Genomic DNA, 16,596 nt, shown 5'->3' with positions numbered 1-16,596 from the left:
AACAATGATAGTAAATACCAAGATGGGCCACTCAGCCAAAAAAGTGTCCGCAGGAAGTATGCTCTTTGCTTCAGATGGCGCTGCAGTCTGTTTTGAAGCTCTCTTTCGTTTTTCCAGAAGAAGAATAGGAATAGCACCTCCTTGCGTGCGCAGATCGACTGCTGTTCATCAGCAGTTCGGGTATGTTCAGTGCGGAGTTTTAGGTTTTTTTAAATTTTAATGACCTCTCGCCCTTCATTCTAAAGTCAAATTAAACGAAGAAAACCATCTCCTTTTCTCCGGAAGAGGTTTTTTGTCAGCGTAATCATTTTTAAAAAGCGTTCTTCCGAAATTTATCCCAAAACTTGCTAGTTTCACTTTGATTTTTTAAAACCCAAGTAGGGTAACTCTGTTCGCAAAGAATGCGCTTTTGTGAAGAGGGCGCCACCAAATTTTGAGGACACTTTTTTAATTGGCTCAAAGAGAGAAGTGGCCCATCTTGTCTTGTACTATCTTTGCTTGAAAACAAATTCGCTTTTTTTAGGCCGCGGGTCGGGCGATTGGTTTGTGCTACGATGGTCGCTTGCGCCCTTCAATCTGGCCAGCCCCGCATGCCAAACTGAACCCAACCGAGCCGATCGTGCCAATGGACACTGGTTATTAAACAACGACTTCACAGCAGCCAAAAGATGCCCCGAAGAGAGTGGAAAGCCCAAAAATGCGTACTACGTGAAGTAAGTTCCGAATGGAGGAAGAATGTTCACTTATGGCGACCGAGATCGTGATTCATTGCTGTATTTTGTGTCATAGCTGCTGGTCAAGAAGAACTGTTAATTTCTTCCAGGGAAGGATTAAAGAAGTATACATGAATGTATTTATCTTAACCCATCTTTTCGTAAGGACAAGAGGATATTTTCCTGAGAGATCTGCATCGACTTGTTACCGGCTGTTGTTGTTGCTTGTTTTGTTTTTTTCTTTTTGGGGGTGTTGTTGTTTTGTTGGGGGGTTTTTAGCTGGGTTGGGCACTTGAGTAAAAGTGAGATTCATTATTACTGTTCATTTTGCTGTAATGAGTGGGAGAGTGATTGGGTGTCGATGAAAAGGATAATGAGATGAGACAAGGGGGATGGGGAGAGAAATATGGAGAAAGAGAGGGGGAATAAGGTGTGAGATACTACGTACTGAGAGACAGAAGAAAGGCATACACAGTGCTAAACGCACAAACACAATCAGACATACACATACACACACGCACACACACACACATACACACACACACACACACACACACACACACACACACACACACACACACACACACACACACGTGCACTCGTGCACGCAAGAGGAGATAAACGAACAGAGCGACAGGCAGAAAGGCAGGTAAAGTCACAGACGCAACGCGAAGAAAAAAATAGACAAGCAATACGGACATGCAAAAGACAAATGTGTAGGGAGAGACACATTGTCACACAGACGCAGCACGAGGGAAAGAATGTTCGAGAGAGAGAGAGAGAGAGAGAGAGAGAGAGAGAGAGAGAGAGAGAGAGAGAGAGAGAGAGAGAGAGAGAGAGAGAGAGAGAGAGAGAATTTCTTCTGCAATAATACTACATTGTTGCTTTTGTCAAGAAGGCAAGTACGATCAATGAAAGAAGATGTCATTAACAAATTCGCCTCGTTCTCAGTAAAGTGTTTGAAGTTGAGAAGGGTGGACTTTTCAAGGCTCGTTTAGTTCGCGTTTTGTTTTGTTTTTCATTGTTTTGTGTTTGATCTTTTTGTCTTTGTTTTTGTTGTTATTGTTTTTTATTTTAATTTACTGATTACACTAGTCAACAAAGGTTTTGTCACGTGGCAACCAAAATAATTATATTGCCTTTATGTGTTCTTCCTAGCCGATTGCAACCTTGTTTTGTTTGGGGATTTTTTTTAAAGTCAAACTTGCATACAAGCACTATTTCGGATGTAAATTTGGTGATCAAGACTAACCATGAGCACTTATACGAGTCACATGGCTTGCTATTCTGGATTATTAGAGTTGTTTAATGGCCAACGAGTGAAGAAACCTTCTGTTTGAACCTGTGATCTGGCGTGAACAAACAAATCTTCAAAGCGACTGTTAGTTTTGCTTGACGAATGTTGGTGGCTTCTTAAAGTATTACCCAGCCTGCTCGTTGATCAACGTTGAAGAGTGTGCCTCATGACGAAGAGAACCATGTAATTCCTTCCAGCCGCAGCGCAATTTGATGAAAGCAATAGTTACTGGTGGTGAATGTTTCAACAGTGTATTGATGGATGATGATGATGATGATGATGATGATGATGATGATGATGATGATGATGATGAATTTGAAGTGGACATTAAAGAACTAATGCCGCACTTAGTTCATAGAGAAGAGCTTAATGACTAGCTCAGAGATATTTTTCGTCCAAAGAAAATGTCGAGGTACTGTTCTGTCAATAACAACAATGGAATCTCCTTGATTTATTGAGCACGGATATTCTTGTCCTTCGACAACGCTTGAAGACTAAATGTTTTGGGGCACTTTTTTTTTAAAGCGTAACTTCGTTATTAATGTTATATATTTTCAGCTCTATTCTCCTTATCTAAACTCCAGACAGGTAGACAAAAATATGCTAAATATAGAATAATATGCAAAAAGATGTTTCTGATTTATATATTACGGTATGAAATGCGCATTTGGTTGGCTGCTGACTGGACGTATTTTAAGTGTAAAAATATACATAACATAAATGTGAATAGTATCGCAATGCAAATCTCACTTTCATTTTTCTTTCAACTGAAAAAGCTGTTTCTTCTGGGGCCATCTTAATGGTCGTATGAGTAAGCTTGGGCATGATCACATCTCATCTGAATGGAGACTTTTTATTGATTCAAGGAAAAGCGAGTTTTGCAGCTGTGTTGCTGCACATGGCAACATGGGGCCTTCTGTACCTTTAGCACACGAAGTGTGTTAAAAAGAAACGCACGAATCAAGGAATCTTTTCACAAGCACGGCTGAAACATCTGTGGTGATCTAAAGTGATATTTCTACTTCTTGGACTGCAAATTGGATATACCAAACATTATCATGTGTTTCTTGTTCCTTTTGGAATAGCTGTGATGATTCCAGACATCATATTAGAAAACAAAGGCCGGGAACGAGTGACAATGTTGTTGGTAAGTACAATAATTATAGCATTTCGTCGGCGATCTGTTCAACTGTACGAAGCCCAGAAAGCAATAGTTTTCAGAAGATTTTAAAAAATGTTTTATTTTTTTAACAATTGTGCTTATACGAAATATTTTTCTCGCTTTTTTTCAAGATTTTCAGTTTAAATTTCAATAATAATAATAATAATAAATAGCATTTGTATAGCGCATATCCCCGCTCAAGAGCAGGCTCTATGCGCTTTACACTATATTATTACCCCAGCAGACATACACACTCCGAAACATTCTCAGCTTCCCGGGAAGCATACAGTGCAAGCAACTGATTAAGCACTCAAACACTAACAAACTGACAAGATCCTTCGCTGTCTATAGCCAGGTACCCATTCCCACCTGGGTGAAGTGAGGAAAATTTGTGTAAAGTGCCTTTCCCAAGGACGCAACGTCGGGCCCCTGACGGGATTCGAACCAGCGACCTTACGGTTGCGAGTCCGAGAGCCTAACCACTAGGCCACCGACGCCACAATATATTTCTTGAGCACCTGCAACCGATATCACTGATAAAGAGACTGCAATATAGAATTTAAAAATCTTGGGCTAAGTACATCTGAACACTGGCCGACGAAAAACATTTAGCTAATTCACAGACAGTGTTCCTTCACTCATTTCACATTACACTATTACACCCGTAGTAGATAAAAGCTTGTGAGCAGCCAGGTCTGTCACCAAAGTTTTCAACTTCACTAACTAAATCCGCCCCTATTTCCATTTTTCAAAAAAAGAAACAAACACCAGATCAAGTTGAAATAATTTGGTTGAGGTTTTGGTTTTTTGGGGTTTTTTTGGTGTGTTTTTTTGGAAAGCCTTCCGTAACGAGCGGCCCTTATAAAATCTAGATTTTTAGCCATAACCCTAACCCTAACCCTAACCCTAACCCTAAAACTAACCCTAACCCTAACCCTAACCCTAACCCTAACCCTAAACCTTGCCCAATCCCTAATCCTTACGAAGTGAGATCTAAATTGTGAAATGTAAAAACTGGTAAACCTTCTGACCCTGACAAAATTCAGAGGAGAGTGCTGGTGGAATGTTGTGACTATCTTACTCCAGTTTTTAACTACCTCTTAAATGTGTCTTTACTTTGGCGAACTATTCTATCCTCATGGAAAATAGCAGCTGGTGTGCCTGTATCCCAAGAAAAAAAAGTTTCGTACTTTATCGTTCAATGACTTCCGACCTGTGTCCCTGGCGACATCTGTGGCATTAAAATGCTTTCACCTCCTTTCCTGCTCTCTATCCATGTTCTGTCCTCTGCTTTCGTCTCCCCCTTGCCCCCTCCTCTGGGCTCCTGACTCTTTCAGCAGCCTTTCTACTGCTACTCCTTGACTCTTTCTTAATCCTGTCTTTCAGCCACACCTCTGATCTAAGAGTAGGTAAGATCTAACACCAAGCCTTCTCGGATAAGCGCGAAAAATCTCGAAGGTCCCGTGTGCGTGCATGTTGCACACGTTAAAGATCCCTTGGTGGTCCAGAAGTCGATAAGAGTAGGTTTCGACCGCCACCCGTTTAGGAAATTATGGAGGAGAACGTTAAGTAAGCACTTCCCATCTCCATCTCATGCTACTATAGTTTCGACTCTTCACAAGGGCGAGATTAAAGTGGAAGACTTTGACACACGATTTCTTGATCTGTAAAGGAGAATAATACATTGATGGATGGTGGGCTTTTTGCATCTTGTTGTTGTTGTACTGTTGTTGTTGTTGCTGTTGTGTTGTTTCTGTTGTTGTTGTTGTTGCTGCTGCTGTTGTTATTGCTGTTGATGTTTGATTTGTTTAGTTCTTTGTTGTTGTTTTTTTTATTCTGTAGCTTTCAATTTTCTGATATAACTTGAAGAGAGGGAGGGGAAGAGAGAGAGAGAGAGAGAGAGAGAGAGAGAGAGAGAGAGAGAGAGAGAGAGAGAGAGAGAGAGAGAGAGATAGAGAGAGAGGGGGGAGAGAGCGGATGTTAGATGTGGAGAGGGAGGACTGTGAGTCATTATTATGACAAAGACATAACACTTGTTTTGATATATGATTGGTACACGGAAAGTGTATAACAAGCCATTATAAGATAAGACGTAACATATGATTTTGTCAAGACTTTACTAAATTTGCACTTGCACTCTCAATTATCTACTTCTCTCTTTCTTTCTCCCTCTCTCTCTCTCTCTCTCTCTCTCTCTCTCTCTCTTTCTCTCTCTCTCTATCTCTCTCCTTCCCTCCCTCTCTCTCTTTCTCTCTCTCTCTCTCTCTCTCTCTCTCTCTCTCTCTCTCTCTCTCTCTCTCTCTCTCTCTCTCTCTCTCTCTCCTATCTCTTTTTTGTTTATGCTGATCAAGAGTGGAAATTTGTCTGTAGTGTTGGTAGAAAGGGTGGGGGGTTCGAGGTGGTGTCTATATTTTTAATTGTCACTGATGCTATGAAGAACTAAAATATGGATCAGACCACTGGCACTACCCACTTTATGTAGCATGGGTCAAAAACCAAAATATCTTAGATATAGTGTATATACATGTGGTTTAGATATCCTGGTTATCTTTAGATAACACACTAAAACGGTGGACAACATGCCTTCGATGAGTTTGTGTCGTTGGAAAAAACGTCAGGCGTTGTAAAACAGCATATCCCATAACTAGGACATTGTCATTTTTCGTCGTTCATCACTCGAGAGACCATAAAAACAAAACAGAAGCAAACAAAGAAACCACCATCATACAAACAAACGAAGAGAACAAAAAAAACAAAGCAGCAGGCGGATCTCAATCAGTCACAATAAAATTGATAAGGACAAGACGTCTGAAAATGACGTAGCTCTAGTTGTACATAATTTCTACAGTCACGCGTTGGCGAAGTGTACTATCATCCTGAACACCTATAAAAATGCTTATGTTAAATCGAAAAACCACATAGCCTACGCTGGAAGTCATTCTTTCGGTACTTTTTCTTTCCTTCTTGTTCAAAACCAAGTAAGTCTGCGTTATTTTTCAAAACACGTTTTCGATTCTGCAGAAACTCACTTTATATTCTGTGCTTTAAGGTAGCAATATTATAGGATTTCGGGGGCTCTCATGGTCTAGAGCTTATGGTGTTCGCCTCTCATTCAATAGGTCCCGGGTTCGAAAACTGACAGTGACGAAAAATTGTCTCCTTTCACCTCCTTTCCTGCTCTCTAACTATGTTCTGTCGTTTACTTTCGTCTCCACTTTCTACCCCTTCCCCTTTGCCCCCTCCTCTGAGCTCCTGGCTCTTTTTGCAGCCTTTCTACCGCTACTCCTTGATTTCTTCTTTCTGCTGTCTTTCAACCACATCCCTGATCTAAGGACAGGTAAGATTTAACATCTAGCCTTCTCAGATATGGGCAAAAAAATATCGGAGGTCCATATGCAAGTTGCGCACGTGAAAGGTCCTTTGGGGGTCCTAAAATGAGAGTAGGCTTCGGCCGCCACCTGGGCAAAATTCAAAATCCCTGCCAAACTGATTAGTGTGTCCCGCACGCTCGTCTGGCCTTATGCAGTTGTGAGCGCCGTAAAACACTTACCAAAGTGTGAGCAAAACACACTAAACTCATCAGGTGTTTGTCATATGTAAGTGAAAATTCAATTCGTCCTATTTACACAGCCTCCTGGATGTCAATAGGTGTTGTTTTGGTGTCGCTGTGTTATTTTGTGACCTTGACCTTTTGACAGAATATCGGTGCCGTGTGCTACATTCATTGGCTGCAATAACTGCTCTGCCTCTTTGACCCATAGAGCTCACGATAGCGTTTGTCGACCTGGGATCTGTAACTGTAACCCCACCCGGCCGATGGCTGCAGCCAATTGTGGAGTTGTCCGTGGTCGTAGTTGCGGTTGGTTGAGCTGCGTCTGGCTTGCGTCAGAAAAGGGCTCGTGGGTTAACGAGCCAGGTGGGGCAAAAAAACTGACGTCGTTCTGCCACAGAAACTGCTGCTGTTACACTGGCAGTATAAAGTCCCGCATTGTCTTGCTAAGAAAAAGAATTTTGGATGGTTCCGGGTGGGGGGGGGGGCGCTACATGAGGATAAAGAACTTAGGGGATGTAGCGCTGAGCTGCGACCCCATTTCCTTGCCCCAGACCCATGTTCTAGAAAAGCACATTAAGGGCAATTGTTCCCAAAATCATGACGCTTGCAACTCCCCAAGAGTTTCTCTCCACGATGTTAGCATTAATTACCTTCCGGCCTCAAAGTCCCTGTAGAGCTTGTTCTTTTTTTACTTTTACACAGGATCAAAAGGTTTGTTGTTGTTTTTCTTTTTCTTCAAAAGCAAGGAAACTGAACACCCTTAAAGGTGACACCAGGAAGTTCATTTGTCCCGAAATTGACGAGCGCTTTTTATCAGTGTTTTTTTTTCTTTTATTTGCTCAAATTTCTATTCCTCCTGCAGTTCATCAAAGATGCAATTCCTCGCTGTTCTCTTGTTTGTATTGCCTTGTGCTCTAGCCAAGAACATTTGCTGTGTACCCGACAAAATGAGTGGATTTGCCTACAACTCTTACAATGGAGTGAGTATTATTGATAGCCAAAGCGATCTTAAACGTTTTGGCGAATGCTAAGATATAGGAGAGAGGGGGGACAGACAGACAGAAACACAGATTTAGGGCGGGACATGCACATGCATAAACACACATAGAGAGAGGGGGGGAGAGAGAGAGAGAGAGAGAGAGAGAGAGAGAGAGAGAGAGAGAGAGAGAGGAAGAACTGCATTAATTGGTGGAGGAAAGTGGATGAGTAACACAGCTAATGACATAGACAGAAAGAAGAAAGAAAGAAAGAAAGAAAGAAAGAAAGAAAGAAAGAAAAAAAGAAAGAAAGAAAGAAAGAATGGGGACACACATAGCTAATTAGACAGCTTGCTGGCTAGACAGATGGATTGAGGAAAAGTAACGGCACGATGTACTATTACGATCCACCCCACACCCCCCCCCAACCCCCATACCCAATTAATAATATTATTGTCTTTTTCAACAGATTTCCAGCATATATAAAATTGACTTCACAGCCAAAAAACATCTCGCCGTATCTCTAGCTTCTTTCTTCAACCCAAACGCCTTCACATTGGTGGACTTTGGTAACGGCACGATGTACTATTACGACGGACAAACATGCACGTGAGTTTTACTTTAGATGGAAGAATAGTTTTGGGTGGTAAGCGGGTGCTCTGGTGTGGTCTGCTCCTTCTTTTCTATCAAACATCTATCGTCCTTATCTCTCCTCCCTTCTTTTTTGTGTTTGTTACTGTCTTGTTTTAACTCGTTTAATCTGTGTTGCAAGTGCCGCAAAACTCTCACTAAAACTGAGGTACCGTAGAATTGTTTTATTTCTAGTTTCTGTTTCTGTTTTGTTTTATAGTACTTATTATGTAGTCTCAAGGGTTGAGGACAATCAAAATATCAATTGAAAAATAAGAAAAGAAAAGACAATTTAGAATCTAGATTGAGGTACGTTTTATTGGTTCTCCACTGAAACAAATTATCAATGTTTAGCTACTTCCTGGGAAACGAAATATTACTTATTAATTATTACATGATCTTTTTCACTCTTTCTCTTTCATTCTCTCTCTTTTCTCTCTTTCTCTCTTTCGCTTTCTCTATTATTCTCTCTCTCTCTCTCTTTCTCTCTCTCTCTCTCTCTCTCTCTCTCTATCTCTCTCTCTCTCTCTGTCTGTCTGTCTCTCCCTCTTTCCCTGTCTTACATCAAATCTTGTATTCCAGAAAACAGTCCCTAGCTTATCCCGAAATATACCAGCAATGTATTCCTGAGAATGCTACCCTCGTGTCCGAAGCCAACCTAGGACCTGCTGTCGGTGGATTCCCCTACAAGGCTTACAGATTTTCCGTAAGCTTCAATGAATTCACATCACCTTGTGTTTCCTTTACTTTATTTTTACTCTCCTATGCTACCTCGAGGCGACAGAAAGTACGTAAATATTAATTTAGGACATTTCGCTACCTTAGAATTGTCATGTAACGTTTTGTCTGCTCAGTACCTAGTTTTGAGAAATTTGACGTAAAAAAAATAATTTGAATTTCACAACAGGTCAAGCTTTTTCGAATGCTCTTCTTTGAATATCTAGAATGCGACTCCACGTAATTTTACTATTTTACTATTTTGAAAGAGGAGACAGAACTTTTGGTTGCAGATCTCATGGTCTTTGTAACTCAAAAATGTCAGATAGAACTTTGTAATTCTAAAGTAGCGATTAGCTGAGTTTTTACCCCCGCTAGTTTGGGCGTTTAACGAGTTGTGTGGGATACTACACCATCCCAGAACAAAGACATAATATATGTTCACATGTTCTGTTTATTAGTTTCATGCCATGTCCCTCGACCTTCCTTTAAAAAACTTACAAAAATATGCCTGGACCACCATCTCGTGATTCCCGACAGGTAAATCACTTTAATACCATACAATTCAGTTATTCCTTCTCCTAGTTTTAGTTTTGGTAGAGGTTTTACGGCGTTCGCAACTGCATAAGGTCATATGAGCGCCAGAAGATTAGAGGTGTTACAAGAGAGTAACAGAAGAAGCAAACCACACCAGAGCACCCGCCAACCACCCACATTCTTTCTCCGTTGGTTTGGAAAATAAATGACTACACATAACATTTTGTTCTGTGACATCGTGGTAAAATAAATCAATCGCTCATAAAAATAATGAAACCGATGAAAATGACATGTTTTCCCCGCCCGTTGGGCAATTTTTATCAGTTTTCGTTTTTGGCTCAACATCTTTTAGGTCCGTTAATAACACTTTTGGGTGTGAATTTACCTAAAAAGCTTTGATCACAGTCACAAAAAAATGTAATTTGTACAGTTTTAAAGCTTTGGAAGTCAGCAAAATTTAGCTGTATTTTCTCGCTAATTTTACCCCTGACACGTGGCGACCCTTTTTTTTTTTTGAGGGGGGGGGGGTTAAAGCAAGATAAATGGCTGTGGCACATATGAAGGTGGTTGCACGTGCAGTCCACTCGCGTCATTAAGATTTATACACTGGTGCGCCAAGTCACGACTATGGCTTTGGTCTTTTTTTTTGCGGCGAAAGATCTAGCAGTCAGTCAAGGACTAAGGCATAATCATGACAATAAATAGTATCCTAAATCGCGCATAGCCACTCTTCGCTTGCCTTTTTTTTTTTAAAGGCAGAAGAAAAGAAAAAACTTCACTGCAAACCGTGCGCACCACGGGCTCCCATATGAAAAGGAAAAAAACCATCAGCCTCACTCTAGCTGTAATGCGGTCAAAAAGTCGTGGCGCAGCTTATCCTCAAATATCTTTTTCTTTTTTTTTTTTGTTAGTGTTTTATGGCGCTCGCTATTGCATAATAAGGTCATATCATCACATGGGACACATTGAGTATTTTCAGTTTGGTAGGAATTAATTTTGAATTTTGCCCGGATGGCGGCCGAAACCTACTCTTATCGATTTCAGGGCTGTCAATGGATCTTTAACGTGCGCGACTTGAACACGGGATCTCCAGGAATGTTTAGCCCATATCCGAGATGGTTAGATGTTCGATGCTACTTACCCTAATGTCAGGGGTGCGGCTGAAAGACGACAGTAAGAATAGGCCAAGGAATTTTAGTAGAAAAGCTGCAGAGAGAGTTAGGATCCCAAAGGAGGGGCCAAAAAAGGGGGGGGGGAGACGAAATCAGGCGACAGAGCAGGGTTAGAGATCAGGAAAGAAAATTAAAAGAAAAAAAATTTAGAGAAGAAAATTTTCCGTCGTTGTCAGGTTTCGAACCCGGGACCTATTGAATGAGAGACAATTACCACTGACATTGTCAAAACGAGGTGTTGGGTTTGCCTTGTTAGCCATTGATGGCTTCGACGGCTACCTCGATTGCTGTGGTTTATAAAATTGAATGAAGCCAGCCAGTATGGTATACAAGAAACGATAATAAATTTCACGTCTTCTGCATAATAAAGTGACGAAAAGCCTAACCGTTCCACCCCTGACTCCGGTTGCCCGAGACGTATGCCCCGTCTATACCGCCAATTTCACAAGTGCGGCTGACTGGTTTGAGACTACTAATTGTCAGGACCAACCGGTGTGGTTCATGGAGAAAAATCCCAAATGTACAAAACAAACTCAAAATATTTTTATGACTTGCTTGTGGCACGTACCCAATATCCTACATACAAAGATGCAGAATGTATTGTCAGTTTAATCAATGTATTTACGGTTTAAACTTCAGCTAGGCCTGACATCTTAAACTTTAGGATTAGGAGGTCTTCTTAGGGCAAAATCAAAATTTTGAGAAAACCTGCCCCATTGAGCATAGGTAACAAAATTAAGCACCTGGGATTGATCTAGATCTATATCATAGGCCTATATTCTGATAATGGTTGTCCTTCAACAGGGTAGATACCTTCTCAAAACTACATGTACCGAGCAGTTGCAACCTATTAGCCACACACTCTGAGACTTTCACAAGTCTTTAAACGTCTGTATTTTGGTATGTCTTGTGGTCATAAAAACCACGCCCGTTAACGTATAGAACTAGTGTTTTAAAAAAACAGCAACAAAGAATTATCGTGGAATGACGGTTAGCGCAAAAACGTGAGACCACGGCCAATTACATCGTTGACATATCACCATCCTAGAATTACAATGTTCTCTATGTTCAGTAACTAGTTTTGAGAAATCTGACGCTGAAAATGTTGAGTTTCACAATATGTCAAGCTTTTTCGAATGGAACTCTATGAATATCCTAATAAAACTCCGAATAATCTTACAATTTTGATAGAGCAGATAGAACATTTGATTTCGAACGTCATGGTCTTCAAAACTAAAAAAAAAGGCCAAAAATGTTTGAGAGTACTTTATAATTCAAAGGCAGCGATATTACTGGAACCTCTAGCATGTAATTGTATCTTTTCCCTGCAGGTTGGCCCAAACACCATCGAGATGGCCGTGTCCTCAAACTGCCTGCCTCTTATAACCAGACTGTCAGGACCTGCTTTACTTCATACGCGCACCAGCATCTACATCAACATCACAACACCAGCTACTATCGACTTCCCTAGCTACGACCTTTCCAAGTGCAAGCATGACTCTGTCATTGTCGGTTAATCCCGTGTAATGTCTAGAAACGATTAACTTTGACCTGATATGGTGAATAAAATGTAGATGCCATTATTACAAGACAAATAACAAATGCGTGAATAAAATAGAAGCAGATTAACAACTATAGTTACTTACTCTTTCGAATCGTTGCTAGATGTTCGTGTTTCTTATGTGAAAGATTCGAGACCAATCTAATGTTCAAATAGTCTAATATATATTGTATTTGTGGAAGTTTGTCACTTTGGTAGCCTACAGCTTCTGAACCACTTAACTTTCGAATTTGAACAAATTAACGATGGTTCAGAATATTTTACAGGGTGCACAGTAATAATATCAAGGAGTCTGAAGTCCCTGTAGTTTAATTTTCAGGTTTTCATTAGTTTCGTTTAGATCTAATCTTGGGAAAGTCCGTCCTCTAAGACATCATTGTAAACATGTGAGGATTTCGTTCACAAGCAGTGCGTACTGCTCCAACGATGACTTGGCGATCGATTCTTTTGAGTCCGTTCATGGAAGGGGTACCCAGCTAGTAGTTAATAACTGTGATGTCTTTTCTTTCCCCGTCAACAAAATCTGACAATAATTTAGAAAGCGGCCCGCTTCAATTCTGCCTTCCATGGACAACATGGACAAAGTGGGAAACAGCATCCCTTGATAAATATATGTACAGAGATATTTTGTTTTTTTTTAAAACAGGCTCCTTTTAAGCTGTAAGGGGTGTGTTGCTAGCAAAAGTGGGGGTGCTAAGTTGAATAGACTTCCACTTAAGGGGAAGTAGGGATTTCTTAGTCAATAGCATGGCATCTGCCATTTATCTGTGGGTCCAACCTCCGGCACCTTGTGGAGCCATGCGTACTCCCAACCTATTGTTATAACCTCCACTACCCCCCCCCCCCCAATCCCATCCCCAACCTTCATGTACAACAAAACTGGAGGTACCCCATCGCACAGGGTGAGCGCCTTGTTGACTGTGCCGAGGGAAACAGGGTACTAGGTGGTAGAGGTGAGATCAGTCTGTGGACTGTCCCACACCAACACACCTCTTTGGCCTACGTTTTCCTCTTATATGGGAGGATGGCACGCCCATGCCACTCAATCGGCAGGGCGCTGAAACCACTTCTTTGTGTCTTAGAATCGATCTTGACGGTATCTCCGAAGCACACTTTCAACATCCTAGTCTCCCTCCCCTTTTCTTCTTCCTCCCCACGCCCCACCCTCTCATGAAATGGGAGGTACCCCCTCTTCCCACACCCTCTTCTCAGCCCTCTCGGTCTGTTCCACCTTCCCCTACCCCCACCCCCACCCCCAGCAGATATCCCCTTTTATGGAGGATGACACTTTTTTAAATACACATAGAAGCATTTGGGGAGATAAGCCAACTGGTATTTTTTTTTAATCGAAGACGTTTTACATCAACAAAATATCTGCTTTCAAATAATACCCCCCCCCCTCCCCCAATTACCGAAACAGACCCACGTTTAACACATCTTCCCTTGACCTTGCCTTCTGCTTCTCTGACCTTGTCCCAGATTATACGTCGTGGTCCGTTGCTGATGACCGTACGGACTATTTCTCAATTCTTCTTTTAAAAAAGACAATAGCCTGTAATGCGACCCTGTCCAAGAACTCTTCAACTTCACAATGCACACTGGTACGGATTCAGTATTGAGTATTCCCAAATTTTGAACCCGACTGGTGACCTCAACTGCAAAAAAAATTCAGGAAATGCTTTTAAAAATATGTCCAAAATACATTTTAAAAACGTCTCCAAAAACCCCGGAATATAAGGTTTGTTTCTCTGGGGAGTGTGATAATGCCGTAAAGAAAAAGAAGGCTGTCGACAACAATACTACAGAAAACTTATTTTATAACCAAATAGCTCTCACAAATTAACAGTCAGACACCCATCATCAGTTTTTATAGTAGTTTTTTTAAAGTTTTTAGGAAGGCTCAGAGACACCATTCGGCACGTTGAGAGGCCAGATGGCACCACAGCAGAAGCACCCATAGACATTGCAAACACAATAGCTATAGCTATATCTATCTCGAAAAATTCATCCAAACAAACTGCAAAAACACCTTCAAAAACATCAAACAACCGAGAACAACAACATTTAAACTTCAAATCAAACAACACGGAAACCTGCAGTTCAGACTTTATAGTATAAGAACTCACATCATGCATCGCGGACATGAGGCTACAGCGCCGGGTCCAGAAGACATACACAATAAGATCATCACACATTTACCCGCTGAGACTCTCAAACTTTTTAAACGCATGCAACGACATATGGCAGTCGCACACTTTCCCCGGTTCTTGACGACTTTTCACTGTCATTCCTATTCAAAAACCAGGTGAAACACACACACACACACACACACACACACACACACACACACACATCCAACTATACACCAGTCACCTTGTAAATAAAATTCAACAAACGACTCATTTGGTTTCTCGAGACGATATTATGCTCGCTTAAAGTCTCCAATGTAGATTCAGGAAAATTTGATCTTTTCTGGATCACCTTATACGCCTGGAGACTCTTTATACGCAGTGCACTTCTGCCGATCCGGCAGGCGTGTACTGCAGCCTGATTTGACCTTTCACGCGAATTGGATTCCCGCCAAGGACCAGGCTCATCTCCTCGGAATAATGTTTGGCCGAAAACCAACTCTTGTCCCTCAAATTAAAGACCCCCATGTGAGTCCAGACACTTTCTCCACCTTCACTATTATCTTGTTCGATCCAGGCTTGACTACGGCTGTTAAATATGGATCGGCAAGACCCCATATCTTAAAAATTCTAGATCCCTTACTGAACCATCGCCTCCACCTCGCCCTGGGGGATTTCCACACATCTCTTGCGGAGAGCCTTAAGGTCGAGGCGAGCACACCATACTTCAAACATAGACGAAAACAACTGTCACTACGCTAGGCAATAAAACAGAGCTCAACATCAGACAACCGAGTGCACAACTGCAATTCAAAACTAATTCAGACATTCAGGCAGTAAAACTCTTACCGATTTAAGGAGACTCCATTTCGAGGCTTCCATTTTTTCTGCTGAGGGCATGGGCATCCAGATGGCATTGGACCCAGTCTGGGGGAGACTCATTGGAAGAATCAAACCAACAACAGACTACACAACATTAAGCCCAAACTGGATCCACGAAAACCTTCGGGCCTCTCCAGAAGAGATGAAGTCATTTTTACTCGATTAAGCATCGGACACACGGGCCTGACACATAAATACCTCCTTCAGTGAGATGAGAAGCCGTTCTGTGTCGGATACGACACAGATTTTACCATTATACACATTTTTACAAAATGTTAAGGCTTCGGAGAGACTCGAAGGAAATATTATAAAGCAAAAAATTGCAAGGTCCTTTTTTTCGTCATTGATCCTAACAGAATCCTTGATTTTATAAAGGCCTTTGGCCTTCACGGAAAATTATAAATACAGTTATTTTGATTTTAAACAGGTTATCATTTTTAGATTGTTATTTTACCTCAAATTTTTAACATTTTAAATTCTGATCGTTGACCCGAGCAAAGCGTGCAGTGAACAGTAAACAGTTGTGAATGCAACCAACTTGTGTTTCTCGCGCTCATATGAACGTATGCAGTTGCGAACGGCGAAAAACTCTTATTGAAACTAACCTGGCATTGGACTCCATAGAAAATTCCCCCACGTCAGGCTTTCTGGTTCTGTCCGATTCCTTGTCTTCCCTCACTTCACACACTAGTTTCACACTCTTAAGCACTAAAATAGATTAGTTAGCAGTAGAGGATTTATTCCTTGATTGGAAAGTGGAAACGTATCGTATTTGCATGGCTCCGTAGCAATGTAGACACCCGAGGAAACGAGCAGGTTGATCTTCTGGTCCTTCTTGAAACTTTAAAATTGTAGAGCCGAAAGCTTTAACACCTCTTGTCTGTGGGGGGAGGGGGGGGAATGGAGCAAACAAACAAAAAACCTACGCAGTATCATGTTCAAATTGGAGCCACTAATATATTCGAGTCTCTTTAGAAGAGTCGAACTTATTATAACATAACTGTGTTTTGGATATACCTCCCTAAAGTATAGATATCTCTCTTCAGGGGGAAGAAAACCCATGTTGTATCGAATACGATGCTGAATTCACAATTTTTAAAAATACCTTAATAAAATGTCCAGACCTTGTAGAGATCCGAGGGAGGTATTTTAAATTTACGGAATAAATAAGAAAAAATGTTCTCCATCGTTCACCAAACAGAATTTTCAAGGGCTCTTGTGGACTAGAGGTTAAGGTGTTCACCTCTCTTTCAAAGGTCCCGGGTT

At 41.2% G+C, this 16,596-nt stretch overlaps 1 protein-coding gene across 1 annotated transcript in view; it reads left to right on the top strand.

Moving 5' to 3' along the window:
* The window catches only part of LOC101852710, a gene marked incomplete at its 5' end in the record, with an annotated part of 26,204 nt that extends 13,809 nt beyond the window's left edge, over positions 1-12,395 (top strand). Inside the window, 4 exon segments of the mRNA XM_005103536.3 lie at positions 7,588-7,705; positions 8,172-8,311; positions 8,915-9,038; positions 12,090-12,395. Of these exon segments, the coding sequence (XP_005103593.1) occupies positions 7,598-7,705; positions 8,172-8,311; positions 8,915-9,038; positions 12,090-12,275 (558 nt within the window). The 3' untranslated portion in view covers positions 12,276-12,395.
* Positions 12,396-16,596: the final 4,201 nt, after the last annotated feature.

This window comes from Aplysia californica, unplaced genomic scaffold, assembly GCF_000002075.1.
Source record: "Aplysia californica isolate F4 #8 unplaced genomic scaffold, AplCal3.0 scaffold00378, whole genome shotgun sequence".
Taxonomy (NCBI): Eukaryota; Metazoa; Mollusca; class Gastropoda; order Aplysiida; family Aplysiidae; genus Aplysia; species Aplysia californica.
This window is presented reverse-complemented; position numbering and strand designations above follow the sequence as displayed.